The 27,967-nt window shown below is 33.5% G+C and overlaps 2 protein-coding genes across 5 annotated transcripts in view; both read left to right on the top strand.

The window, feature by feature from the left end:
• LOC140449437 (sialin-like) overlaps positions 1–13,920 on the top strand; it is a 72,988-nt gene extending 59,068 nt beyond the window's left edge. For both annotated transcript variants that reach the window (XM_072542607.1, XM_072542606.1), the window contains exons 7-10: positions 1,380–1,512; positions 1,603–1,758; positions 1,838–1,923; positions 13,578–13,920. In XM_072542607.1, the coding sequence (XP_072398708.1) occupies positions 1,380–1,512; positions 1,603–1,758; positions 1,838–1,923; positions 13,578–13,808 (606 nt within the window). In that variant the 3' untranslated portion in view covers positions 13,809–13,920. The remainder of the gene's footprint in view (positions 1–1,379; positions 1,513–1,602; positions 1,759–1,837; positions 1,924–13,577) is intronic.
• Positions 13,921–24,076: 10,156 nt separating this feature from the next.
• LOC140449440 (putative inorganic phosphate cotransporter) overlaps positions 24,077–27,967 on the top strand; it is a 41,398-nt gene continuing 37,507 nt past the window's right edge. For all 3 annotated transcript variants that reach the window (XM_072542612.1, XM_072542614.1, XM_072542613.1), the window contains exons 1-2: positions 24,077–24,278; positions 25,524–25,735. In XM_072542612.1, the coding sequence (XP_072398713.1) occupies positions 24,242–24,278; positions 25,524–25,735 (249 nt within the window). In that variant the 5' untranslated portion in view covers positions 24,077–24,241. The remainder of the gene's footprint in view (positions 24,279–25,523; positions 25,736–27,967) is intronic.

The raw sequence follows: 27,967 nt of genomic DNA on the forward strand, positions 1-27,967 counted from the left end.
AGAAATTCAAATCCGTCGAGGAGTCCGGCAGGGATGCATCTTGTCGCCACTTTTATTTAATCTGTATAGTGAAGCTATCTGTGAACAAGCACTCGAGGAAGAAGATCTTGGTCTGATAATAAATGGTGAGACGATCAACAATATAAGGTATGCTGACGATACGGTTCTCCTAACGGGAACGCTAGTAGAACTACAACATCTCGTTCAAAGTCTCAATATATACTGTAACAGTTACGGCTTGAAAATTAATTTGAAAAAAACTAAATTTATGGTAATCACGAAATCAAAGAACATCAGAGCTAATCTTGTAATAGACAATACAACGATTGAGCGTGTGTCCTGTTATAAATATCTAGGTGCTTGGATCACAGACGATACTGATCAAACAAAAGAGATTAGATGTAGAATAGAAATCGCTAGATCAGTCTTTAATAGAATGCGCAAACTCTTTTGCAATCGTGATATCAACATAAAGTTACGAATACGAATGCTGCGGTGTTATGTCTTTTCTACCCTGTTGTATGGAGTAGAGGCTTGGACACTAAAACAGTTGACCACAAAAAACTTCGAAGCTTTCGAGATGTGGTGCTATAGGCGCATTCTCAGAATATCATGGATGGACCGCGTCACTAACACGCAAGTACTCCAAACTTTAGACAAAAGATGCGAAATTCTAAATGAGATAAAAACTAGAAAGATGGAATACTTGGGGCACATTGTGAGAGGTGAAAAGTACGAACTTTTAAGAAATATCATGCAGGGCAAAATTAAGGGCAAAAGAAGTGTGGGAAGAAGAAAAATATCGTGGCTTCGTAATCTACGTGAATGGTTCGGGTGTAGTTCGATTGAACTTTTTAGGCACGCTGCTAACAAAGTCGCAGTGGCCATGATGATTTCCAATCTCCGCTAGGAGTGGCACGAGAAGAAGAAGAACCGAACGAACTATTATTAGTATAAAACTACAGTATAATTTTAAGTCTTAAGGTTTCCCTGTTCCTCTAAAAATAGGGTGGTGCCCAAATATTTCCCTTCTCTTATCCTCTAACTTCTCTTCTAATTATCTTCTAACTTCTCGTCCCTTTATCTTCAGTACTTCTCTAACTGATCCTTTGTATTTGAGCTGTAATAAGAGCCCCGACCAAGAAACCTCTACCAGACTGAAGCCCGAGCCTAGTATCATTCTTTGTGTAACCTCTACTCTGTCACTAAAGAGGGTACAAATTGAAGGTTAAAATAAGTTTATTGACGTTTTAATTTCCACTTCGGAAATTGTTCTCAAAATACAAACATTAATAAAAAAATTTTTTATTAACATTTCTCAACACATATTTATTTAAAAAAATTTTATAATATCTTAAAATATTTTTTTCTTCTTTCAGACAGGATTTCTATCTGGGATGCCCCACATTTTTAGAATTATCTTCTCTTATATATTTTCTATGTTTGGAGATTTCCTACTTCGTACAGAAAAATTAGGTAGATCCAATGTCAGGAAATTGGCAACTCTATGCTGTAAGTATAAACGTTTAAAAATATTGAGGCGTTATTAGCATAAAGCCATATATTAAAGCCATTTTTAACAACGTATAAACACTGTTACAGGTAATGGTCTACAAGGGGTATTTATGCTTGCGTTGGCGTATTCTGGATGCGATAAGGTGACTGCCATAACAATGTTATCTTTAGCTGTTGCCGTCAACGGAGCTGTTTCCACTGGTGCCCTTGCTACTCTAGTAGATATCAGTCCAAACTATTCAGGTAAGATTTTATACTCATTAAAATACGATATAATCTTAAAGCACATTTATGTTTAACGAGTAAAATCTTTGTGTTGCAGCTATTTTACTGGGTATAGTCAATTCTGCCGTGGCACTTGTCGGATTCTGCACGCCAGCCGTAGTAGGATTCTTTACATTCCAAAATGTAAGTATACTTCACTAAATCTGTATTTTAAATAAATAAGAAAACACAAGAACCCTAAACAGATTTATCTTCTTCTTCTTCACGTGCCATCTCCGCGACGGAGGTTGGCAATCATCATAGCTATTTTAATTTTTGAGGCAGTAGCTCTAAAAAGTTGTTTTGAGCTGCATTCAAACCATTCTCTCAGGTTCTTAAGCCATGAAATTCGTCTTTTTCCGATGCTTCTTCTGCCATCTATCTTTCCTTGCATTATGAGTCGCAGGATGCCATACTTCTGGCCCCGCATCACATGTCCGAGATACTGTAGCTTTCTTTCTTTAATTGTAAGTTTAAACAGAGTTATACGAGGTGTTTATTTGCGAGTTTCAATTAGAAGTTTTAAAAAAAACTTGTTTGTACATAATTGTTTTTTTTTCTTATTATTTTAAAACAGTGACTTGTTTTTTTCAAAGTTGTAGCTCCAGATATTACTAAAAAAATGCCGAGATCAACGAGACTGTTTTATCGACTACGAAAAAGCGTTTAATTGAGTAAAACACACAGAACTCATAGAAACCCTAACACAACATGTTATAGACGATAACACGGTGGCCCTTATTAAAACCTTAATAAACAATCATATGACAGCAGATATGTCAATAAAAAGGGGAGTTCGCCAGGGCTGTGTACTTTCTCCACTATTGGTTAATATATATTCCAAAAAGATCTTCCAAAATGCCCTCGAAAATATTGAAGAAGGAATAGAAATCAACGGAGAATATGTAAACAACTTACGATACGCAGACGACACCGTCATTACTGAGGACTGAGGACAGTAGTGAGGATTTGCAACGACTTTTGAATGCCATAACTAGAGAGGAAGATAGTTTGGGGCTGAATATAAACACAAATAAAACAAAAGTAATGGCCGTTATACGTGCATCAGATGTCGACATTATTATTCGTATATACAACAAACAGATAGAACCAGTACAAAAATTCCAGTATCTTGGTTTCTGGACAACAAACGATCTTGACTACGAAGTTGAAATACGTGCTCGTATAGAGTATGCTAGGTCCGCGTTTCAAAGAATAAAAGAATTCCTAATAAACTCTTCCTTATCGTTGAATATTCAATACCAATTTGTAAAAACATTCATTTATTCCATATTGCTATAATGAGTGGAAACATGGACTCTCGAAATCACAAGTATGAGACGTGTGGAAGACTTTGAGATGTGGGTTTTTCGAAGGATACTGAAGATCTCTTGGACAGAGCACGTGACCAACAACGAGGTGCTGAGAAGAATGGGGACTGAGAGAGAACTCCTAAATATTGTAAGAACCAGAAAAATACAACTTCCTACGACTGATAATGAAAGGGAAAGTGGAAGGAAGAAGAGGTCCAGGAAAAAGAAAATGCTTCTGACTGAAAAATGTAAGAGACTGGACAGGCATGGACACACATTCGATACTAAGAACAGCTCCAGATAGAGAGCAATTTGCTGTAGTTATAGCCAACCTGGACCAACAATAGGAATTGGATGCAAGAGGCACAAGATCGGAATGAATGGAAAATTATGAGGGAGATCTATGTCCAGCAGTGGATAAGCGAAGATTGAATGATGATAGCCAACCTTCAGCAATGGAGAGAGCACCTTAAGAAGAAACCTCAGTTAGAATAAAGATGTTCAACTTCATACCAGCGTTTGGGGGATATTCCAAGTGATCTGCTGGTGTTTGCAATCAGAATTAAAACAAATGTTGTTTAACTGTTTTCCTAGTTCCATCACGAATTTATATGTAATTTATATATAAATTCTTTCTATTTATATATAAATTCTGTGTAATTTATATACCCTAGATTTTTAATCGTCGTGATCCATATTAAATAATATTCCGAACGGTCCACCAAAAGTTATTGTAGGATAAATATTATTTTTGTAAGGGACTAAGCCACAATTAATTGTAACAAAGATTAGATTTTTAACTAAAAATTTGACGTTTTTATTTCTTCTTTCTCTTTAACAGAATCAATACCTCATACTTTTTGCAATTGATGAAAAATAATTTTAAGATGAGGCATTATTTTATTAAAAATAAATAACCAAAATACAAAATGTTTATCCTGGAGCTTTAATTTATAACTATTTGCTTGATTAATGGATGACAAATCACGTAAAGTACTTAGTATATTGTCCATAACTGCAATGAGGTCTTTTCTATTTTCATGAACAGTATGAACACCTCGTGATTGAAAATTCCAACGTGTTTGGGAAAATTTTGGCAACCTGCGATTAACTACGTCATCCAAAATTTTTGTTCTTTGAGGAGACATAGTAAAGAATGAACACAAACCAGATAAATTAGAAAAAATATCCTAGCCTGCTGGTTGATAGAACATGCACTTGTCATAATTAAATTCATTTGGTGTGCATAACAATGAACGTAATTTGCAAGAGGATGTCTCTTTAATAATTTTTTGCACATCATTTAGTCCACCACTAATAACAGATGCGCCATCATAACTTTGAGCAATTAATTTGTTCGGATTATGGTCAGGATGGTCAGAGCAAAAATTAGTATTGACGATAACTATGAAATGAAAAGAAAAATAATAAGAAACTGGGGTTTAGTAGATAGAAACAAACTAGGGCAATATAAAGAGATATACAAAGACCATTAAAAGAACAATCTTACCCAAAAATTAGACAGTCATGATAAAGATATAGACGAAGTAGACTACATACTTACAGCAACGATGATTACATCAGGAAAAGAAATAGCAAAAAAGGATCTAAAACAGAACAACAAAAGAAGGAAGCTAAACGAAGAAGGCAAAAGGAAATCTATAGAATATGTAGAAATCAATAAAATAATAAGCAGAATGATAAAATAAAATAGGTGAAAAAAACAAGAAATAAATATAGAAGAAGTAATACAGAACAACAAAAATATGAAATGCTTAAGACCGAAATTAGGTAAGTGTAAAATAAACAAAATAAAAGATGTAAGTAGAAACAAACATTAAACATAACATCATAAATATAATCCACCATTTCTACTCAGAAATATATAAAACAAAAAAGGAACCACTAGACGAAATTAAAAACCAACTTAAGGCTAAAATAAAATATGTCAACTCAGAGCTACAGCCAGAAATAAGCAAATCAGAAATAAAGAGGGTATTGAAAGAAATGAAAAACAACAAATCGCCTGGAAAAAATGGAATAACTGCAGAGATGCTGAAATATGTTGGAAAAGTGGTAATTAATACTCTATATTCCCTTTTTAACAAGATAATAAAAGAAAAAAGAATCCCAAACAACTGGAAGGAATCCGTAACCATTATCCTACACAAGAAAGGGGATAAAGCAGATATAAAAAACTACCGTCCTATATCCCTCCTCAATGTCATGACATTGTATAAACTCCTAACAAAATACTAACAAAATACTCCTAACAAAATAACATATACATTGTATAAACTCCTAACAAAAATTTTAACCAATAGATTGATGACAAAATTCGACGGATACCAGACGAAAGAACAAGTTGCTTTTAGAAAGGGATTCAGCACAAGTGACCATTTACTAAGTATGAAAATACTTATAGAACGAGCAAATGAATACCACATTCCTCTATATATAGCGTTCATAGATTTCGAAAAGTATTTGTCCACTTTCACTTTGTTTTTAGATTTTTAAATCAGGTTAAGGCCGACCGAGTTCTTTAATTTTTAGTTTTTTTTTCTTTAGTTTTTCTAACGAAAAACCACCAAAAAGTTTTTAAAGATATTAATTTGATTCATTGTCAATAAATAAATTAAACGCACGAAATATTCAAAATATTATTTTAGATAATAAACACAGTAGCAGCAAGCGAAGACGTGAATAAACTCGAAATAGATAAGATCTACTAAAATTTCCATCTGTAGATCTCGTGCCTGGCTTGAGTAGTCTCATTTAAACGTATTAGAGGTAATGGATTTTGACAAGAGCTATGACTCATGCCGGTGCAGTACACAAGTTTACCTGTTATTTACAAGGTCATAGCTCTTGTCAAAATCCATTACCTATACTAAATATTTAATATAGCTCTATCTCTGTCCCTCACATAGGATGCTCGCAAAATCTTTCTCTTTTTATAGGAGCCACTATAATATTGGCACCAGCAGATTATCCGGTCCGTAGTGGGTTGCTCTACCTGTACTTCTGGACCTATTTAATGAAGTATATAAAACTGGAAAAATCCCACAGGAATGGTTGGTGTCCACCTTTGTAGCAATACCAAAAACAGTATATGCCAAAGATTGTTCAGACTATAGGACAATATCACTAATAAGCCATACCCTCAAAATATTTCTAAAGGTGATTCATGGAAGATTATATAGAAAACTAGAAGATGATATGGATGATACTCAGTTTGGGTTCCGCAAGGGACTGGGAACGAGAGAGGCATTGTTTGCTTTTAATGTCCTCTCTCAAAGATGCTTAGATATGAACCTAGATATTTATTCCTGTTTCATCGACTTCGAGAAGGCATTCGACAGGGTCCGACATGAAAAACTAATAGAAATACTGAGAAACAAAGATATAGACAGACGAGACTTACGAATCATTATCAATCTGTATTGGAATCAAAAGGCCAATATAAAGATAGAAGAACAAAAGTCCGAAAATATAGATATAAAGAGAGGAGTAAGACAGGGCTGTGTTCTGTCACCATTACTGTTTAACGTGTAAAGTGAAGCCATATTCCAGGAAGCGATAGCGGATCTGGGTGATGGAATCTCTGTAAACGGAAGAATAGTAAATAACATAAGATTCGCTGATGACACCGTTATAATGGCAGACACCCTGGAATTGCTACAAGAATTGGTAAATAGAATTAACGATTATTACATTAGATACGGACTAAAAATAAATAAGAGAAAAACTAAATTCATGATTGTCTCAAAAACGCAACATGGAAATGAAAGATTAATGATAGAGCAAACCCAAATAGAAAAAGTAGAGACATATAAATATCTGGGAACCTGGGTTGATGACAAAAATGACCAAAGCAGAGAAATCAAAGTCCGAATTGAAACTGCAAGGCAAGCATTTGTGAAAATGAAGACAATGCTTACCAACAGAGACCTTCAGTTGCATCTCAGATTGAGGGCTCTAAGATGTTACATATTTTCTATCTTACTATACGGAATGGAAGCTTGGACATTGAAGAAACAACACATAAGGAAAATAGAAGCGTTCGAAATGTGGTGTTACAGAAGAATATTAAAAATTCAGTGGGTTCAAAGGATTACCAATGCTGAGGTACTACGACGTCTAAATAAGGAGTTAGAAATTATGAACAGCATAAAAAGAAGAAAACTAGAATATTTGGGTCACATAACCAGAGGAGAAAAATATGAGCTGCTGAGAATTATTATGCAAGGAAGGATCCAAGGAAGAAGAAGCATAGGAAGAAGACGCATCTCCTGGCTGAAGAACCTTAGAGAATGGTTTAACTGTAGTTCACTACAACTTTTCAGAGCAGCAGCTAACAAAGTGACCATAGCCGTTATGATATCCAACCTCCGATAGGAGATGGAACTTTAAGAAGAAGAAGTGGGTTGCTAGGATCGGTTGTGAGAATTGTATTCGGCTCACAGTTGCCAGATTTCATATTATTTATGAAGATAAAAAGAAATACACACATAATATAACAGGCATTAAGATGTTTTAAAGATAAAAAAAAATATGTTTCTGCATAGTTCGCAAGGTAGTGCCATGGCTCTATGGTAAGTTTTTAGTTAAAAATGTATCAATTGTGGCTTTTTCCCACATAAATTTAATACTTAGACGTGCAACATGAAAGAATTAGAACAGTTTTAGAACCTCATTTTCGTAGGAGTATAAATCGACTCCAAAGTATCCGTTATTCGTTACCACAGACACCACCAACTCTACTTACGGCTGATGCTTCATAGTAATAGTTACACCCTACAAATGGGGTGGGATGTACACGGTCACCGAAATATGCGCTTCTCTAAAGGACAATGAATTGTTGATTACGGGCTTAATAATAATTAATGATACTCGATTATTATAAGGATATTACATGTCCGTTAATGCTTTAATAAAGAGGATGTGGTAACACAGTTCAATTAGTCTAGTTATATATTAAATTGTGAATGTTATCATCAATATGGCAAAATGTATTTTAAATTAATATCCAACAGATCAAATAACAACTAACCGATCAATTGAATCGGTCATTTCAAAAACAACATGAGCCAGAAATTATAGTTTTGAGTAAATCTCAAAAGTCTGTTTTAAAGCGCTGTAAGAAAAACGCTTTAAAATTAATTGTTGCAATAATATTTAACTATCCTGTACATTATGCATACATATTTTTTGTAAAAATTGTTTTTTCTTAAGTCATATTCATCATCAGCCGTTTTGAGTCCACTGCTAGACATAGGCCTCCCGTAAATAATTTCAATGCATTCTATCTTGAGCACCCTGAATCCAGTTGTGTTGAATGCGCTTGATGTCATCTGACCACCTTGCCGGAGGACGTCCTCAATTACGATAAGCAAGTGTCTAGGTCTCCATTACTGAATTTTCTTCATCCACCTTCCATCTTTTAATCTGGCAACATGCCCCGCCCAGTTCCATTTCAATGTTGTAATCCTTTGAAGGTCGACGAGGTCAGACTGTAGGTCTTTGTGGTCTAGAACAACCTAACCATCAAGGACAGAGATTGTATGAATTTTGTAAAGAAAACGATATGATCATTGCAAACACTTGGTATAAACTACCCAAGCGACGACTATACACTTGGAAAGCCCCATTTGATGATGGCAATAACCCTGAGTCCTCAAAAAAATCAAATAGACTATATACTTGTAAAGGAGCGTTTCCGAAATGCCGTCAAAAAATAATAAGTGCTCGTTGACAATAATAACAAAATTATTGTAAATGAGAACGAAATAAGAAAAGAATGGCAGCTGTATATATCAGAGTTGTTTGAAGATGACAGGAATAATATTGACGAATTCTACCAAAACTGTACTGACGGCCCAGAAATTATGAAGTAGGGCTAGGTAGAACACGTTATAAATAACGCTAAAATTAGAAAAGCTTATGGTCCAGATGATACACCAACTGAGTTGCTGAAACTAATAGAGGATGATAACATAAAAGTAGTAGTAGGACTTATAACACCGGAGTGATTCCCACAGATTGGCTCAAATCTATCTGTCGCAATACCTAAAAAACACAATGCAAGAAAATGCTCAGAACATCGATTTATTAGCCTAATGAGACACACTCTTAAAATTTTCCTAAGAATACTTCACAACAGAATTAGACGCAAATGCGAAGAAGATCTCGAAGATACCCAGTTTGGTTTTAGAAACGCCATGGGAACCAGGAAGGCACTTTTTGCGCTAAACATCCTAAACGTGACCAAAGAAAAGATGTATTTGCATGTTTCGTGGACTTCGAAAAGGCATTCGATAAAGTACAGCATGTAAAATTAATGCAAATACTGAAAAATATCGAAATAGATGACAAGGATATTCGTGTCATTAAAAACTTGTACTGTAATCAAATTGCTATCGTGAAAATTGGAGATAACTACACCGATGAAATCTCCATACAGCGAGGAGTCAGACAAGGTTGCATTTTGTCGCCAACATTGTTCAATAATTTACTCGGACCAGTTATTTAAAAAGGCACTTGAGAGACAACCATATGGAATAAAAATCAAAGGGGAACTACAAAGCACGTGACGTCACAATAATAATGGGTGATCTGAACGCCAAAACTGGAAAGGGTAGCACAAACAACGTAGTGGGAAGGGAAATTTTGAATTAGGTAATAGAAATCAAAGAGGTCATAGGTTGATACAATTCTACCCAGATAATAATATGATTGTTACAAACACGTTCTTTGAATTACCTAATAGACGTTTGTACACGTGGAAATCGCCAAGAGATATTGAACATCAGATAATGAGAAATCAAATAGATTACATAATGATCAGAGAAAGATATCGAAATAGTATTACTGCAAAACACAACCTGGAGCAGATATAGCATCTAACCATAATCTGTTAGTAGCACATATGAAAATTAAAATAAACATAATAGAGAATACAGCAGAAGAAGAAAGAACTGATGTAAATGCACTAAGAGATCCAGAAATCAAAGAAAACATAAATGAACGTCTAAACACCGTACAGATTGAAGGGAAATGCAATGAAGAAAACATCAACAAAATCTGGGAAAAAATAAAGGCTGACTTAATAGAACCTTTAAAAAAGTATCTACGCAAAACCAAAGAAAAGAAAAAAGATTGGATGAGGGACGAAATACTAAACTTGAGGAACAAAAGAAGAGTATATAAGGACAAAAATAAATCATTGTACCAGCAACCACAAAACGAAATATGGCGACAAATTCGAATAGCAAAAGAAAATTGGATAAAAGAAAAATGTGATGAAATAGAAGTGCTACAAAATAAACATGATAGCTTTAAGGAAAATAAAAGACAGAATGACGGTATTAGATTTTTGTTTTGATACAGTGCAGCAACAACCGTTGATACGTATTTCGACCTCCTTAAGTCTCTTCAGAACGGTATTCGGCAAGGGAATCTAAAATTGCATTCCACAAGCCGTTCATCCTAGTCAAAATTCGTAGTGAATTCAGTTTCTCGTACTTCTAACGAAGTAAATAACAAAACAGAGTGACGGTATTAGATTTTAGGATGAGCGGATCATTAGGATGAACGGCTTGTGGAATGCAATTTTAGATTCCTTTGCCGAGTAATTCATCCAGCTGTTTGTTTCGCAAATTTTAGGAAACACAGTGGTTAAGATTTGAATTCGGTTTCGCTAAGTAGAAATCGTTTGATTTCTCTTTTTGTTTTTAGATGGCGTAGTTACGTCCGTATATAGTTATTTTAATAACTATTGTCTAGGACGGGAGAGATTTTTGTTTTGGTTCAGAGCAGTGACTATACCGTTCTGAAGAGACTTAAGGAGGTCGAAATACGTATCAACGGTTGTTGCTGCACTGTATCAAAACAAAAATCTAATACCGTCATTCTGTTTTGTTATTTACTTCGTTGGAAGTACGAGAAACTGAATTCACTACGAATTTTGACTAGGATGAACGGCTTGTGGAATGCAATTTTAGATTCCCTTGCCGAGTAATTCATCCAGCTGTTTGTTTCGCAAATTTTAGGAAACACAGTGGTTAAGATTTAAATTCGGTTTCGCTAAATAGAAATCGTTTGATTTCTCTTTTTGTTTTTAGATGGCGTAGTTACGTCCGTATATAGTTATTTTAATAACTATTGTCTAGGACGGGAAAGATTTTTGTTTTGGTTCAGAGCAGTGACTATACCGTTCTGAAGAGACTTAAGGAGGTCGAAATACGTATCAACGGTTGTTGCTGCACTGTATCAAAACAAAAATCTAATACCGTCATTCTGTTTTGTTATTTACTTCGTTGGAAGTACGAGAAACTGAATTCACTACGAATTTTGACTAGGATGAACGGCTTGTGGAATGCAATTTTAGATTCCCTTGCCGAGTAATTCATCCAGCTGTTTGTTTCGCAAATTTTAGGAAACACAGTGGTTAAGATTTAAATTCGGTTTCGCTAAGTAGAAATCGTTTGATTTCTCTTTTTGTTTTTAGATGGCGTAGTTACGTCCGTATATAGTTATTTTAATAACTATTGTCTAGGACGGGAGAGATTTTTGTTTTGGTTCAGAGCAGTGACTATACCGTTCTGAAGAGACTTAAGGAGGTCGAAATACGTATCAACGGTTGTTGCTGCACTGTATCAAAACAAAAATCTAATACCGTCATTCTGTTTTGTTATTTACTTCGTTGGAAGTACGAGAAACTGAATTCACTACGAATTTTGACTAGGATGAACGGCTTGTGGAATGCAATTTTAGATTCCCTTGCCGAGTAATTCATCCAGCTGTTTGTTTCGCAAATTTTAGGAAACACAGTGGTTAAGATTTAAATTCGGTTTCGCTAAGTAGAAATCGTTTGATTTCTCTTTTTGTTTTTAGATGGCGTAGTTACGTCCGTATATAGTTATTTTAATAACTATTGTCTAGGACGGGAAAGATTTTTGTTTTGGTTCAGAGCAGTGACTATACCGTTCTGAAGAGACTTAAGGAGGTCGAAATACGTATCAACGGTTGTTGCTGCACTGTATCAAAACAAAAATCTAATACCGTCATTCTGTTTTGTTATTTACTTCGTTGGAAGTACGAGAAACTGAATTCACTACGAATTTTGACTAGGATGAACGGCTTGTGGAATGCAATTTTAGATTCCCTTGCCGAGTAATTCATCCAGCTGTTTGTTTCGCAAATTTAAGGAAACACAGTGGTTAAGATTTGAATTCGGTTTCGCTAAGTAGAAATCGTTTGATTTCTCTTTTTGAAAATAAAAGAATTAACTAGAAGACCAGAATACAAACAAAATACACTAGTTTAGAATAGCAGTGATGATTGCCAACCTTCGTCGCAGAGATGGCACGTAAAGAAGAATAAGGTATGCTCGTTGATTGTTTACTGAACCAGTGCAGACAAATTCAACAAAACAGGCTACAAAAAGACAAGCAATTTGATAGACGTAGCTTTAAAAAATTGGTTGCTACCAACTGTCAAAGACCCCTTTAAAAGACACTATATTATTATTGTATTGCATTCCGTTTAAATATATTTTTTGACGTCCACATATGTCTTTTTTTGCCGATAACGTAGACGCAGTAGCACAATCAACATTAGAAATTAAGGATATTTTTTCGAGCTTTGAAGAAGCTGCATTAAATATCGGTCTAAAAATAAATGAAGACAAAACAAAATACATGGTCGTCTCAAAACAAGATCGACGGCGAATAAGGCAAAACATTACTATAAATGATCACAACTTCGAAGTGGTTAAAGAATTTAAATATCTAAGGGCAACAATCACAAATGACAACAAATTAGAGCGAGAAGTTGAAACGAGAGTAATGGCAGGAAACAGATCTTTTTTTGCAATGCAACATCTAATAAAGTCAAAACTTCTTTCACGAGGTACAAAAATCCAGATATATAAGACCATAATACGACCAGTAGTCACGTATGAAAGCGAAACATGGACGCTAACAAAAAGAGAAATAAATAAATTGCTGGTGTGGAAACGTAAAATTCTTCGAATGATATATGGCCCTTGCAGAGACAGCGTGACGAACGAATGGAGGGGCAGATACAATAACGAGCTAGAGTCTCTATTCGGAAAAGAAAATCTAGTCAGATATATAAAGACCAATATACTCAGATGGGCAGGGTATGTGATACGCAGTAACGACAATCGCCTTATAAACAATGTGTTCTGGGAAAAGCCAGAGGGAAGAAGGTCTGTAGGGCGGCCTAGAAAAAGGTGGAAAGATGCAGTCAAAGAAGATCTAGAGAAAATGGGAGTGCGACAATGGGAATTACTGGCACAGGACACCGACAAACATGGAAGGCAATAGTAAACGCGGCAAAGACTCACGAAGAGTTGCAGCGTCATTGATGATGATGATGACATATGTCTTTTACTTTATCAATATTTTTAAGATATTTCTATTTTATATTACACGATGACTCATATTTTTTTTATTTTAGCAAACAACGGCCCAATGGCAGAAGGTCTTTTGGGTATGTACAGTTTTTCTCGTCTCCACCTGCATTTTCTTCGTGTTATTTTCAAAAGCCGAAGTAGCCTCCTGGAATAATCCGGTCCAATCCATGCCAGAAACGGAAATGATGGTTATTAATAGAGATGGAGACGAGAAAAAGAAGAGAAAAGATATGAATGAGACTGAGAAAATTACTTATAACGACGAATCTTATTAGATCTTTATATGAGTATTTATTTTGTATATATTTCCGTACTCATGTTTATTAAACAGTATGTTTGTTGTATTTATTATTAAATAAGGATTGTAAATATAGCCTAGGCAAATAACTATAGTTTTAAGTTATTTTCTTTGCTTTTCTTTTGCGTCCCTGTCGTCCTTTGTAACAGGTAAGTTCCGTATTTTCTTTTCTATAGTGTATTTTTATGTATGAGAGAGTAATAAAACAATAAATTATGTATGCAAATCCCTAAACTGTTGATACGGGTGACTCAATGAAAAATAGATATTTGTCAACAAGTTTACAGAAGTATATAGGAAAACAATTTTAAATTGAGTATGACCACCAGGTATAAAGGTTGGAGCAGAATAGAATACAATAGTTGTGAGGGTTACTAATCCCTAAATAAGGTTGCCAGTGTCGGAGTGATGGAGGTTAACAGGTACTAATGAATTTGCAAGAAATGTAAGATGTTTATTTTATTGGTTATATATAACCAATAAAAGTTTAATAAGTACCTACCTATTTGCAAAATAAAGTTTAATTCTTTAGATAAAATAAAACGTTTTATTTTATCTATTTGCAAAATAAAGTTTAATTCTTTGCCTATTTGCAAAATAAAGTTTAATTCTTTAGATAAAATAAAACGTTTTATTTTATATGAAATGAGTGCATTCCACGAAGTAAGGGTTTCAACAATCAAAAATTTAATAATAAATGTCCCATAATGTGATAATTACCTTCTAAACTTATTCCACAGAAAATGTGATAGTGGGTTTTTCCATTTTGTATATAGGAAGGTCCAAGTGGCGTATTCAAAATTCTTAACAGTTCACTAAAAGTAGGTACTTCAGTTGCAAGGTGCAGTTTATTGTGTATACTAGTGTTATGGAAAATTTGGAAGTGCCGTGTAAACGCCGAAAAATTGGTCCTCTAACAGTTAATGAAAAAACATTAATATTTAATTGTTTTAAATCATTTACAGACAAACGTTTATGTCAAAGTGTTGATGAGACCGTTGAGTTAGTTAGCAGTACACTTGGTGTTGGGAAATCTACGATTTACAGAGTTATTAAAGAAGAGAAATGTGGTAGTTTTCAAATGCCACGTAATGCTCCAGGGAAACCAAAATTTCAAATAGAATATCATTTTAAAGAAGGACTTCGACGGAAAGTGCATGAATTCTTCTTTAGACAAGAATTTCCAACATTGGATAAAGTTCTTGTCTCAGTTCGAGATGATAAGGATTACCCAGAAATGAGTCGAAGTACGTTATGGAAACTTTTAAAAGAAATAGGCTTCCGCTGGAAAAAGAATCCCAGAAAGTCTATTTTATTAGAAAGAAGCGATATTGTCATATGGAGAAGACAGTTTCTAAGAACCATAAAGGAAATGAGAAACCAAAAAAGAAAAATATTTTATCTTGATGAAACATGGATCAACGAGGGTCATACACCAAATAAATTTTGGCAGGATGAAACTGTTACAAGTCAAAGGCACGCTTTTGTAAATAACTTATCTACTGGTTTAAACCCACCATCAGGAAAGGGACGCAGGCTGATAATAGTACACATTGGCAGTTCAGACGGTTTTGTTGAAGGTGGTTTATTAACTTTTGAATCAACTCGTACCGGTGACTACCATGAAGACATGAACGCTGATGTCTTTCAAGAATGGTTCGAACAAATGATAGATCTTTTTCCTAAGAACTGTGTAATAGTAATGGATAATGCAAGTTATCACTCCAGACTTATAGAAGGACTGCCCACAACCAAGTGGTTAAAAAAAGACTTGCAGAATTGGCTGAGTTCAAAAAATATTACATACCATCCCGGATCTATAAGAAAGGAACTTTATTCGTTGTGTGCCCTTCATAAAGAAAAATTTAAAAAATACGAAATTGATGAAATTGCCAAAAATCGTGGAATGACAGTACTTAGATCCCCACCATATCATTGTGAATTAAACCCGATTGAACTGGTATGGGCACAGATAAAGAGTGAAGTTTCAAGAAAAAATACCACTTTTAAAATTCATGATGTTAAACAGTTGTTTTTGGAGGCCGTAAATAATGTAAAACCTGAAAACTGGGAAAAGGCAGTAAATCACACTATTAAAGAAGAGGAAAAAATGTGGAAGCTGGACAATATTACTGATAAAATGATCGAGCCAGTTATTATAAATCTTGGTTCTGAAAGTTCATCTTCTGAATCTGATTTGGATTTGTAACAAGTAGCTGTAAGTTTTATATTAATATTTTTATTCATCTATTTAACATACCTTAGACGGTTTTAAAAACTCTTTTTCTCTTTTGTAATTTTTAAAAATTAAAAAAAATGTGAATTTTTTAAAACCCTTTTTAATGTAGGCCAGTCAGTTCTAATATAGTGTGTGATAAAAGAGTCACTTTTGTTTACATACACATAACACTTTATAACACTGAAATAATTCATTTATTTTTTACAATTATTCAAAGTAATTTTTCAATTAATCTTGAGCACGCCCATGGAGTGGTCGGAGCTACCAGTTAAAATTATGCTAATTACTCTCTCGTTCATAAAAATAAACTATAGGAAAATACGAATTCAATAAGTTCAATTTACCTAACACCAGAGATTTTCATATAAAAATCATATCATGTTATTCAAGATTTACGATATCAGGACCACACAACGTTTCCAAAACATCAGAATAGTTAATAAGTGAGGAATTTCATATAATCACCTTTTCAAAAGTTCTTTTCTCACTTTTCAATAATGTGGAAAACGAGATAAGGTTTATTGAATAATAATATAAAAGATTACAGAAACAGGTATAATTTAAATACATTTTAAAACTCAACTAGTGAGGCACTAAATAAATCAATAATTTTGATTATGTAATAAGAATTCAGTGCAACATTAAAAAGAACATGGCAGCCTGTGTGATAAAAAGGAAATAGAAAGTTTTGTATAAAAGAAGGAATATTGTGAAATCAATGGACAAAATTGCAAGAATATAAAATGAATAGAAAGCTCAATTGATTTATAAGATTTAATGAATGGGAATGGGATGTATAAAATTCGGAAGAACCTAATCGAATTATTGCATTTTAAAGATGTTCTCCAAAAGTGCACTGAAAGCTAATAGTCGGTGTCGAGGTGCAAACTACAATTTTTTAAAGTTATCTCAAATTTAAAAATAAATAAAAATCTTCTTCTTCTTCCTACTTTATAAATAGGCAAAATGCCTGTTTTACTTCGGTTTTTAGCCTCAATTGACGTTGTCTGACCATCTTTTCCTCGGTCGTTCCAATGATCTTCTTCCATTTGGCGATTTGTCTTTTGCTATTCGTACTATTCTATTTTCTGTCATTCTTTCGATGTGTTGATTCCATTCCACTTTTCTTCTTTTGGTCCACGCGTTTATTTCCTCTATACCACATCTCGCTCGTATTTCCTCACTTCTTACTCTGTCTCTTAGAGTTTGGTTTGTTATTTTTCGTAAGACTTTCATTTCTGTTGTTTCCAGTAGTCTTTGTGTTTTCGCCGTATCTGCTCTTGTTTCCGCTGTGTACGTCATTATCGGTCTTATTGTTGATTTATATATCCTGATTTTCGTTTCCGTTGTGAGGTATTTGTTTCTCCAGATTGTGTTGTTGAGACATCCTGCTGCTCTGTTTGCCATGTTCACTTGTTTTTGTACTTCTTCTTTCACTTTTCTTGACAGTTTTATTCCCAAATATTCAGTTTCCATCACTTGTTCTATTATTTTGTTATTTACGACTAGTTTACATCTTCTCGGTTCCGCTGATATCACTATCGCTTTAGTTTTCTCTGTTGAGATCTCCATGTTGTATATGAGCGCCGTATCTTCGAATTCTTGAATTAATCTTTGTAGGTCATCTTCATTTTCGGCTGTTTTTATGGCGTCGTCGGCGTAGCATATTATCCTTATTAAATAAAAATGTTTAAGCTTATTCTTCAATATTCGCATTATCCAGATACATCCACAAAGTATAGAAAATTCCACACAAAATATACAAATATACATTGAATATAAAAAATACAATTATTTATTTGAAAATGAGTACATTATACATTATAAAAATATTAAAAAATAATACATTAAATAAAGATACCAGCAATAAGCAAAGCTGCCTTTGTAGGTCATCTTCGTTATCAGTAGACTTCGGCAAATATGCATATTGCATATTTTGCATATTGTGCATATTTTATGCAAATATTTCATATTTTGGCATATTTGTATAAACGTTTGCATAAAGTGCATAAAAGTTCAGATTTTTATACTGTATTTGAAAATTTTTAAACATACCAATTTATTTCAATTCTTGTATAAAATTTTGTAGTCATTTTAATCAAGAAATGATCTAAGTACGTAATCTCTACAGGTACAAAACATTTACAATTTCAAAGAAGATCAATTTAAGTAGCCCTCAACATTCTTAGAAAGTCTCGGTCACTGAGGCATTCAGTTATTGGATAATCGCTAAGGGTTCGCTCATTTGCATTTTATGATCTAATCCCCAAATCTATCTACAATTTATTGTATCTTAACAGCAGGTAAACGGCTAATAGTTTTGTTCCTAATTTGGGGATTTTCCAAAATCTCCCAGTTTATTGAATTAGGTACCTAAACATTTCTAATTTGATGCTCAGATTTGTAAATCATTTTTGTTTTGATATTCAAAGCGTAAACACTCGTTGTGCGTAACAAAAAGGAAGATTGTGATTTTATAATGCCTAAAACAACCAGTGCTTCAACTTGGATTAAACCTTATAAAGAGCTGTCTATGGATATGGGAAAAATCTACTGTTCAGTCTGTGGCAAAATTGTAAGTATCTAATATTTTCTATTAAATATCTAATATTTCATACATACAGGGTGTTTCCAAATGACACTTACAACGTTTGACTGTAGATACTTCTCGAAAAATTGAACAAAACGATATAGTTAATGAGGGGTCAAACTTATTTACTTTTCGAGATACAGGGTGTTAAAATTAAAAAAAATTAAATTCTTTTAGTTAATAACAACAATAACTTCAAAACCAATAAACGTATTTACTTGAAATTTAGTACTCGTAGGTTGTTTTTAAATGAAAAATAGCTTCCTTTAGTGAGAAAAAATTGTCCATGGTACAATAGAATGGTGTGTATTTAGAAAAATTTTTCACCTTTACTTTTTTTTATGAAGTCAGCTATTCTAAAACACAATTATTTTTATTGTAATTGAATTAACAAAAAAAAAAACTTTTGTTGAATTTTAAAATAAGTTATATGATGTACTAATGGTTAGTAACAAAAACTAATTTGTGGATTAATACTGCATTTAAAACACTTAGCGAGTGTTTTTTTTCAAAACCAGTTATTTGATTAACCAAAAACACCTTGTATATTTTTATATTTTAAAGGTTGGGTTAAAATAAAGGTTTTTATTTTTATTTATAGATAGCATGTGAGAAGAAATTTCAGATAGACCAACATGTGAGAACTGCTTCACACATTGCAAAAAAAGGAAAAATAGGAGGAAAACATCAAACTTCAATGGCTAAATGTTTCCAATCTACTTTAAAAAAATTAGATGAGCAAGAAACTTTTAATGAAGACTTGTGTCGCGCATTAGTGTCTGCAAACATACCGCTTTCAAAATTAGCAAATGTAAATTTTAGTTCGTTTCTAAAAAAATATTGCAAACTTAATGTTCCAAGTGATCGGTCTCTAAGAAGAAATAATGTGAACGGGCTATACTCGTCGGTGTTAATTAATATTAAGGAAGAAATTGCAGATAATTATTTTTACATATCTGTAGACGAAACCACTGATTCCTCAGGAAAGTATATTGCTCATTTATTGATTGGTGTTCTTAAAGAAGATACCTTACCAAAATCTCATCTTATTTCATGCCAGCAACTTGAGAAAACAAATGCTTTAACAATTTCGCGTTTTAGACAAGAAACATTAGCAACTTTTTTTCTTCCGACAACTATTCCTTCTAATAAATTACTGCTTATTTTATCGGATGCTGCTTCTTATATGGTGAAAGCAGGACAAAATTTAAAAATATTTTTCCCAGATTTAATACATGTTACTTGTGTAGCGCATGGATTAAACAGAGTTGCAGAGGAAATACGAAAAAAGTTTCCTCTTGTAAATACCATGATATCCAGTGTCAAAAAAGTATTTCTTAAATCTCCTATAAGAATTCAACTTTATAAAGAAATGCTACCTAACATTCGTCTTCCACCACAACCTATTTTAACGCGATGGGGAACATGGTTAGAAGCAGCTAATTTTTATGCAGATCATTTTGTTAAAATAAAGAACATAATTGATACGTTAACAGATGAAAGTTCCCAATCTCTTTTGGATTCTAAACAAACTTTTCAGAGTAACTTGCTTCAACAAGAACTTTCATTTATAAAATCAAATTTTAGTTTTGTTCAAAAAACAATTACTCAGTTAGAATCACCAAAACTGTCATTGTTCGAAAGTACAGCATTAATAAAAGAATTTGCGTCATGTTGTCGGAACGTTAGAGGTAATATTGGAAAAGATATTTTAAAAAAATTTGAAGCTACTATGGAAAAAAATAAAGGTTACCATATTCTTTCTGAAGTAGTCAGTGTTCTAGTTGGAAATATTTCGGAAACAATTAATTTAGAACCAAATGTTTTGGTTAGTTTGAAAAATGCTCCCGTTACATCAGTTGATGTTGAACGAAGTTTTTCCATATATAAATATATGTACTCAGACAGAAGCCACAAGTTTTTGTTAGAAAATTTTGAACACCACTTGGTCATTTATTGTTACCATAATTCTAAATAAGTTTATTCATACTTAAAAATGATGTAGTTACTTAAAATAAATGTAAATCTTAATGAATAGTAGGAAATATTTAGTTATGTACACTTTTTTTTTTAAATAAAATTGTTACTATTTCACGATTTTTTAATTTATTTGTATGCATATTTTGTAAAATATTTGCATATTTTCGGGTAAACACGTGCATATTTATGCGCATATTTTCTACATTTTTATTTGCATATTTGCCGAAGTCTAGTTATCAGCAATTAGTACTGCATCATCGGCATAGCATAGTATCGTGATTTTATGCGCTCCCATATGGTATCCGTGTCGTTTTCTAACTTCGTGAACTATTTGATTCATCACCATATTGAATAACAATGGGGCGAGCGAGTCTCCTTGACGGATTCCTCCTTTTAGTTCTATGCATTCTGTTTCCCCTGTTGGCATTATAAACTCTGGTCTTGTTGTTCTTGTTAATTTCATTAATTGTCCTTATTATTGGATGGTCTGTTTGTTCAGCTAGTAAAAAATTTAAGATGTCATTTCGCTTCACCCTGTCAAAAGCACTTTTTAAATCTACAAAGCACATGTATGCTGGTTTCCCATATTCAATAGACTTCTCTATTATTTGTCTGATAATAAAAATTGCGTCTATTGTGCTGTAGTTCTCGGTAGATGAGATTGCTGTAAATGGCCAACTTTTAAACAATATTAGATAAGCAGACAATATAGTGTTGCTAGCAGATAGTGCGCAGGATCTCCAAAGGATGATGGATAACGTAGTAGAAACATGTAACAAATACGTCTGAAACTAAATTGCAAGAAGACAAAAATAATGATCATTAGTAAGAACATCAACATAAACGCCCAAATTACAATAGCGATACACCGTTAGAAAGAATGGAAAAAATATGCTATTTGGGCGGCAATATTAAGTTAGATTGATGAATGAAGATTGGTGATGAAGGAAATTTCAAATACAAGTGACGTTAGTTTGTATAAATCGTGACGTGATATGATTTTAGTGTGAAAAATACTATACAGGGTGTTTCAAAAAAAGGTAACCCCGTCTCTAGGGTAGGTAACAAACTGAAAAATAATTGGGGTTTACTTAGTAAAAAATTTTTGTAACGCCATCCGTTTTCAAGATACAGGGCGTCGAAGAAAAAAAAATTTTACGCATTTTTGACGATTTTGCCGAAACTACTGGCAACATTGTAATGAAATTTTATACGAATATGTTTTGGAAGCTGATACATCCCATGAATTTGTTTTTATATCTGATTCTCATGGAGGGCGCTAGTTACACGGATCGTACTAAGTATTAGTCAATATAACTTTTTTAAGAGTATAATTATTAATCAAAATTTCAAGTAAACTTAAATATCATTCAATTTTACACGAAAAAGGTACTCTTGGTAAAACTCGATACTGTGTACCGTTTTCGGAATATTTTGATTTGAAAATTATGAAGTAATAATTGATGCTGGTAGTAATGATAAAGTTCTAATAGGTATACCTCTATTTTCTCCAAGTGTGCCATGGAAATCTGACATTTATTGATTGTTATGACGATAAATTAACAATAATTAGAGTTTTGAAACCTTGTTATTTGTAAAATCAAATCAAAATGTACTCAAATGTTGAATACACTGACATGTTATTAACCTTAGGCGAATGTTTAGGATGTTCTAGTGCAGCTGTGACACGTTATGCAGAAAAGTTTCCTAGAAGAAACTTACCAAGTAAAAAAACATTTAGAGCCGTTGAACGACGTTGTCGAGAAACTGGGAATGTGAGACCAAATAAAATAAATTCTGGTAGACCAAGAACAACAAGAACAATTAATAAAGAAAATAATATTTTAAATTTACTTGATCAAGATCCAACAGTTAGCGTAAGGAATATAGCAAGACAAACAAATACTTCTTCTTCAAGTACTTGGCGGATACTTAAAGAACAGCAATTACATCCTTATCATTACAGACAAGTCCAAGAGCTCTTGCCAGATGATCTACCGGTTAGAGTGGATTTTTGTGAAACATTGCAACAAAGGACAGCCCACAATCCAAATTTTTTAAAATGCATTCTTTTTACGGACGAGGCCACCTTTACGCGACAAGGTATGTTTAACTCCCATAATGCACACTACTGGTGTGATGAGGATCCACGAGTCAAAAGGGTATCACATTACCAACACTCATTTAAAGTTAATGTTTGGGCAGCAACTTTAGGTAACAAATTAATAGGTTATCATATTCTACCTGGAAATTTAAATGGTGATATGCATCTTGATTTTTTAAACAATTCCTTATTCGAGATATTAGAAGATTTAACGCTAAACGAGCGAAGATCTTTATTTTTTATGCACGATGGAGCTCCACCACACTTTGATAGAAGGTGTCGTAATTGGTTGAGTAATCATTTTCCGAATCGATGGATTGGTAGAGATGCAGAAGCTCCGATTCATTGGCCTCCTCGGTCATGCGATTTTAACCCTTTGGACTACGCAGGTTGGTCGTATATTAAAGAAAAAGACTATGCTACAGAGGTAAATTCACCCCAAGAATTGGAAGAAAGAATTCAACGTCAATTTAATGACATCATAGCTGATCCCCTACCGTTTAAAAGGTTGATGGAATCTTTAGAAAAAAGAGTAGACTTGGAAAACGGAGGACATTTTGAACACTTACTGTAATTGAATTTTATTTTATGTTCTTAGTCATTAATTTAATTTTCTTCTTGTGAGTTTTGTTTAATTACTAACTATTTTATACCAGCATCAATTATTACTTTATAATTTTTAAATCAAAATATTCCGAAAACGGTACACAGTATCGAGTTTTACCAAAGTACCTTTTTCGTGTAAAATTGAATGATGTTTAAGTTTACTTGAAATTTTGAATAATAATTATACTCTTAAAAAAGTTATATTGACTAATACTTAGTACGATCCGTGTAACTAGCGCCCTCTATGAGAATCAGATATAAAAACAAATTCATGGGATGTATCAGCTTCCAAAACATATTCGTATAAAATTTCATTACAATGTTGCCAGTAGTTTCGGCAAAATCGTAAAAAATGCGTAAAATTTTTTTTTCTTCGACGCCCTGTATCTTGAAAACGGATGGCGTTACAAAAATTTTTTACTAAGCAAACCCCAATTATTTTTCAGTTTTTTACCTATCCTAGACACGGGGTTACCTTTTTTTGAACCACCTTGTATATACAAAGCTTCAATACTCTTAATAATAATTGTTAAATGTTTATATTCCTTTATTGCTAAAAACAGTATAGGGTCCTTTTAATTGACTTACTTTAAGTGCCGGTAATTACTTACGTGACTTTTTGTTAATTTTTTTTGTATAACTATCAATAACGAGTTGAGTTGTGATAAGGATAAGGTAAAATTAATAACTGTAACTAATACAATTTTAAAAAATATAATCGTTCGTTTTTTGTCGGAAGTCTAAAATTACCGATTGTTAAACATCCACCTGAGATCAATTATTTGAACTTTTAACAAAAAAATACTTAATTAGTTGTTAACATTTGTATGTTCTAAACATTTTTTTTAAACTTCGTATCTAGTCCAAGTTTTTTGTATCATTTTATATATCATGACTAATGGGAAAGCTAGTGAAATAAAAAATAAAGGTAAATAAATGCTTCTTTGCCATTTTATAGTGTCCAAAATACCAAAACTATGACAAAATTACTGTTTCTGTTAGCTTTTTTCCATTCGCCTTTCATTTGTTGACTATTTTTCATTAGAGCTGGCCATAATCACTGTGTTGTCGGCTATACCATTACGAGTAGTCTTTTTTAAGGCTCGTTTTTTGTATTACGCATTACGTAGTCAATTATCTACTTCAACGCACGTGAAGATTGGACTAATATGTAATGATAGATATTCTTATGTTCAAACCATTCATTAATTAAAATCGTAGATTAATTTTCGAAACCAAATTCAAGAACTCCGCTTTAATCTGTGCCTTCTAAGAATTGCAAGGCAAAACAGACGTTGATAAAGATGTTAAGAGAGACATGGGGAATCTAAAAATTGCATTCCACAACATATCTCCTCAACTAAGCAAAATTCTTAGCGAATTGGTTTCTAAACCGTATTCATTTTACAAATTCCCAATCGTCAATAGAACCACGTGTAAGCCAAACAGGGTCGTACTGATGTACGACCTATGTATCATATGATTTTTAAAAATATTTACTTTTGAGACTGTTAGTGTAAGAATTTCTTGAAAATTAATCATTATATCACAATTAAACTAAACTCTAAAAAATAACACGACCAGTAAATAACTTAACAATAACTATAACATAAAATATAACACAATATATTAACTTAAAAATCAACACGATACAATTTGAATTTAAAATGCTGGCAAGTTGGGATCTGTAACATGAGAATCTGTCTCGCTTAAGGTAATAAATTATATTTAATAGCCTCTTGACGAATGACATGGCGAATATTAACACGTGCTCATGTTTACTGATGGGAATTTGGTAAACGAATGAACTTTAGTACTCGTACAGAGTATATCAGAATAAAAAGGAAAAGACAGTTAAGATTTGATTTCACGTACAGGGCGCTTGCGCATCCGCTTATACGTATTTCGGCCCAATAGGCCTCATCAGAACGGCTTTCGCAATCGCTCTGAACGTGAAATAAATCTTTTCTGTCTTAGGAAGCAACTCTAACATGGCTTCGTATAGACGCAATGTAGCGACATCTGATAATAAAATTTTTTTTTGTGCCCCAAAACTGTTCCCCTATAGGGTCATCTTCACTACTCCCAACTCTACCATTCAGATCACCTATTATTATTATTTGTTTATGGTCGCTTATATATAGTTGTTTGTTATCATTTTTTGTTTTCTTAGACCCAAATCAATGTTGTTCCTGCCGAGATGTCCTTTGGTACATAGTATTTGCAGGATTTGCCGTTAACTATATGGTTAGAATGAATCTGAATATAGCCATAGTATCTATGGTTCTACCGAAACCTGAGGACAATATTTCGTTAACGAGCGAATGCATCACACGAAATCCGTTGAATAGTAATCTAACAACTCTTTCATTTTTAAATCAAACGGTAAGTAACAAAAATCGTTTCATTTGAGGAAGAATAAATATATATATATATATATATATATATATATATATATATATATATATATAGCATGTTAACTTGAGAAAGGATCATTACAGGAGCAATGCGACCAATTTATGGTAATAATGTTAGAAGACTCTGATGATTCCAAAACAATAACTAACACATTCACGGAAGCTAAGTTACCTGAGGAAAGGCATTCCTTTCCTCATGTAGCTTAAGTAAACGATGTGTTCCCGAATCATTTGAAGCAACACACTTACATGACACAAAATACACGATAAACCACTACCAGCCAAACCTCACTTCTTCTTCTTAAAGTTCCATCTCCTATCGGAGGTTGGATATCATAACGGCTATGGTCACTTTGTTGGCTGCTGCTCTGAAAAGTTGTAGTGAACTACAGTTAAACTATTCTCTAAGGTTCTTCAGCCAGGAGATGCGTCTTCTTCCTATGCTTCTTCTTCCTTGGATCCTTCCTTGCATAATAATTCTCAGCAGCTCATATTTTTCTCCTCTGGTTATGTGACCCAAATATTCTAGTTTTCTTCTTTTTATGCTGTTCATAATTTCTAACTCCTTATTTAGACGTCGTAGTACCTCAGCATTGGTAATCCTTTGAACCCACTGAATTTTTAATATTCTTCTGTAACACCACATTTCGAACGCTTCTATTTTCCTTATGTGTTGTTTCTTCAATGTCCAAGCTGTATAGTAAGATAGAAAATATGTAACATCTCAGAGCCCTCAATCTGAGATGCAACTGAAGGTCTCTGTTGGTAAGCATTGTCTTCATTTTCACAAATGCTTGCCTTGCAGTTTCAATTCGGACTTTGATTTCTCTGCTTTGGTCATTTTGGACATGGACATGGACATGGACATGGACAGACAATCATAAATTTAGTTTTTCTCTTATTTATTTTTAGTCCGTATCTAATGCAATAATCGTTAATTCTATTTACCAATTCTTGTAGCGATTCCAGGGTGTCTGCCATTATAACGGTGTCATCAGCGAATCTTATGTTATTTACTATTTTTCCGTTTACAGAGATTCCATCACCCAGATCCGCTATCGCTTCCTGGAATATGGCTTCACTGTACACGTTAAACAATAATGGTGACAGAACACAGCCCTGTCTTACTCCTCTCTTTATATCTATATTTTCGGACTTTTGTTCTTCTATCTTTATATTGGCCTTTTGATTCCAATACAGATTGATAATGATTCGTAAGTCTCGTCTGTCTATATCTTTGTTTCTCAGTATTTCTATTAGTTTTTCATGTCGGACCCTGTCGAATGCCTTCTCGAAGTCGATGAAACAGGAATAAATATCTAGGTTCATATCTAAGCAATTTTGAGAGAGGACATTAAAAGCAAACAATGCCTCTCTCGTTCCCAGTCCCTTGCGGAACCTCACTAACCTCACTAACCCAACCCTAAACATTCCGAACATGTTAGATAACTAAAAAACAAACCCCATCAATGTAAAATCTCTGCAGAAAAAACTCAAAATTCTAACCGGAGCCAAATACCTTACCATCATAAACAGATCCAATAAAAAAACACCCACCCCATCCTCCAGCCGGTCTCAGAAAACATCACATAAACATACCATAACACATACATTCCTTAAATATTTTGATAACTCTCTCGGCACCCTCTCTTCCACACTAACAACCAAATCCAAAATCAACACATTATACCTATCTTCTTCTTAGGGTGCCTGTCCGTTCCAAACGTTGGCGATCATCTTGGCTATGATGACTTTGTTGGTTGCTATACGAAATAGCTGTGTTTAGGTCTTTCTATATTATGCTCTCAGGTTAGCAAGCCAGGATATTCTTTTTCGTCCTGGGTTCTTCGTCCTGGGTTCTAAACGTCCTTCGTTTATTATACATATAAAAACACCTTATATCCCATATCGAAGACGATAACATTACAGTTACATACAACATACAACATGAACCTTGTAACGAAATATTTTGCCTACCACATAGGGTATTATTATAGGGGGTTGAAAAATAGGAGACAGAAATTATTGGGGTGGAGAGAGGGCAAGCAAAATAAAAGAAACTTATGCGAACGGCACTTAGGGTTTATTTGAAGTAGCTGGGTCGTTGATAAGTGAATGAAACTATGGGATTATATCGGGGCAACTACAAAAAAGAAACAAAAAGAGGGTACTTACATGAGTCTTCTGGTCAAATGGACAA

The sequence above is a fragment of the Diabrotica undecimpunctata genome, chromosome 9 (assembly GCF_040954645.1).
Source record: "Diabrotica undecimpunctata isolate CICGRU chromosome 9, icDiaUnde3, whole genome shotgun sequence".
NCBI classification, from domain to species: Eukaryota; Metazoa; Arthropoda; class Insecta; order Coleoptera; family Chrysomelidae; genus Diabrotica; species Diabrotica undecimpunctata.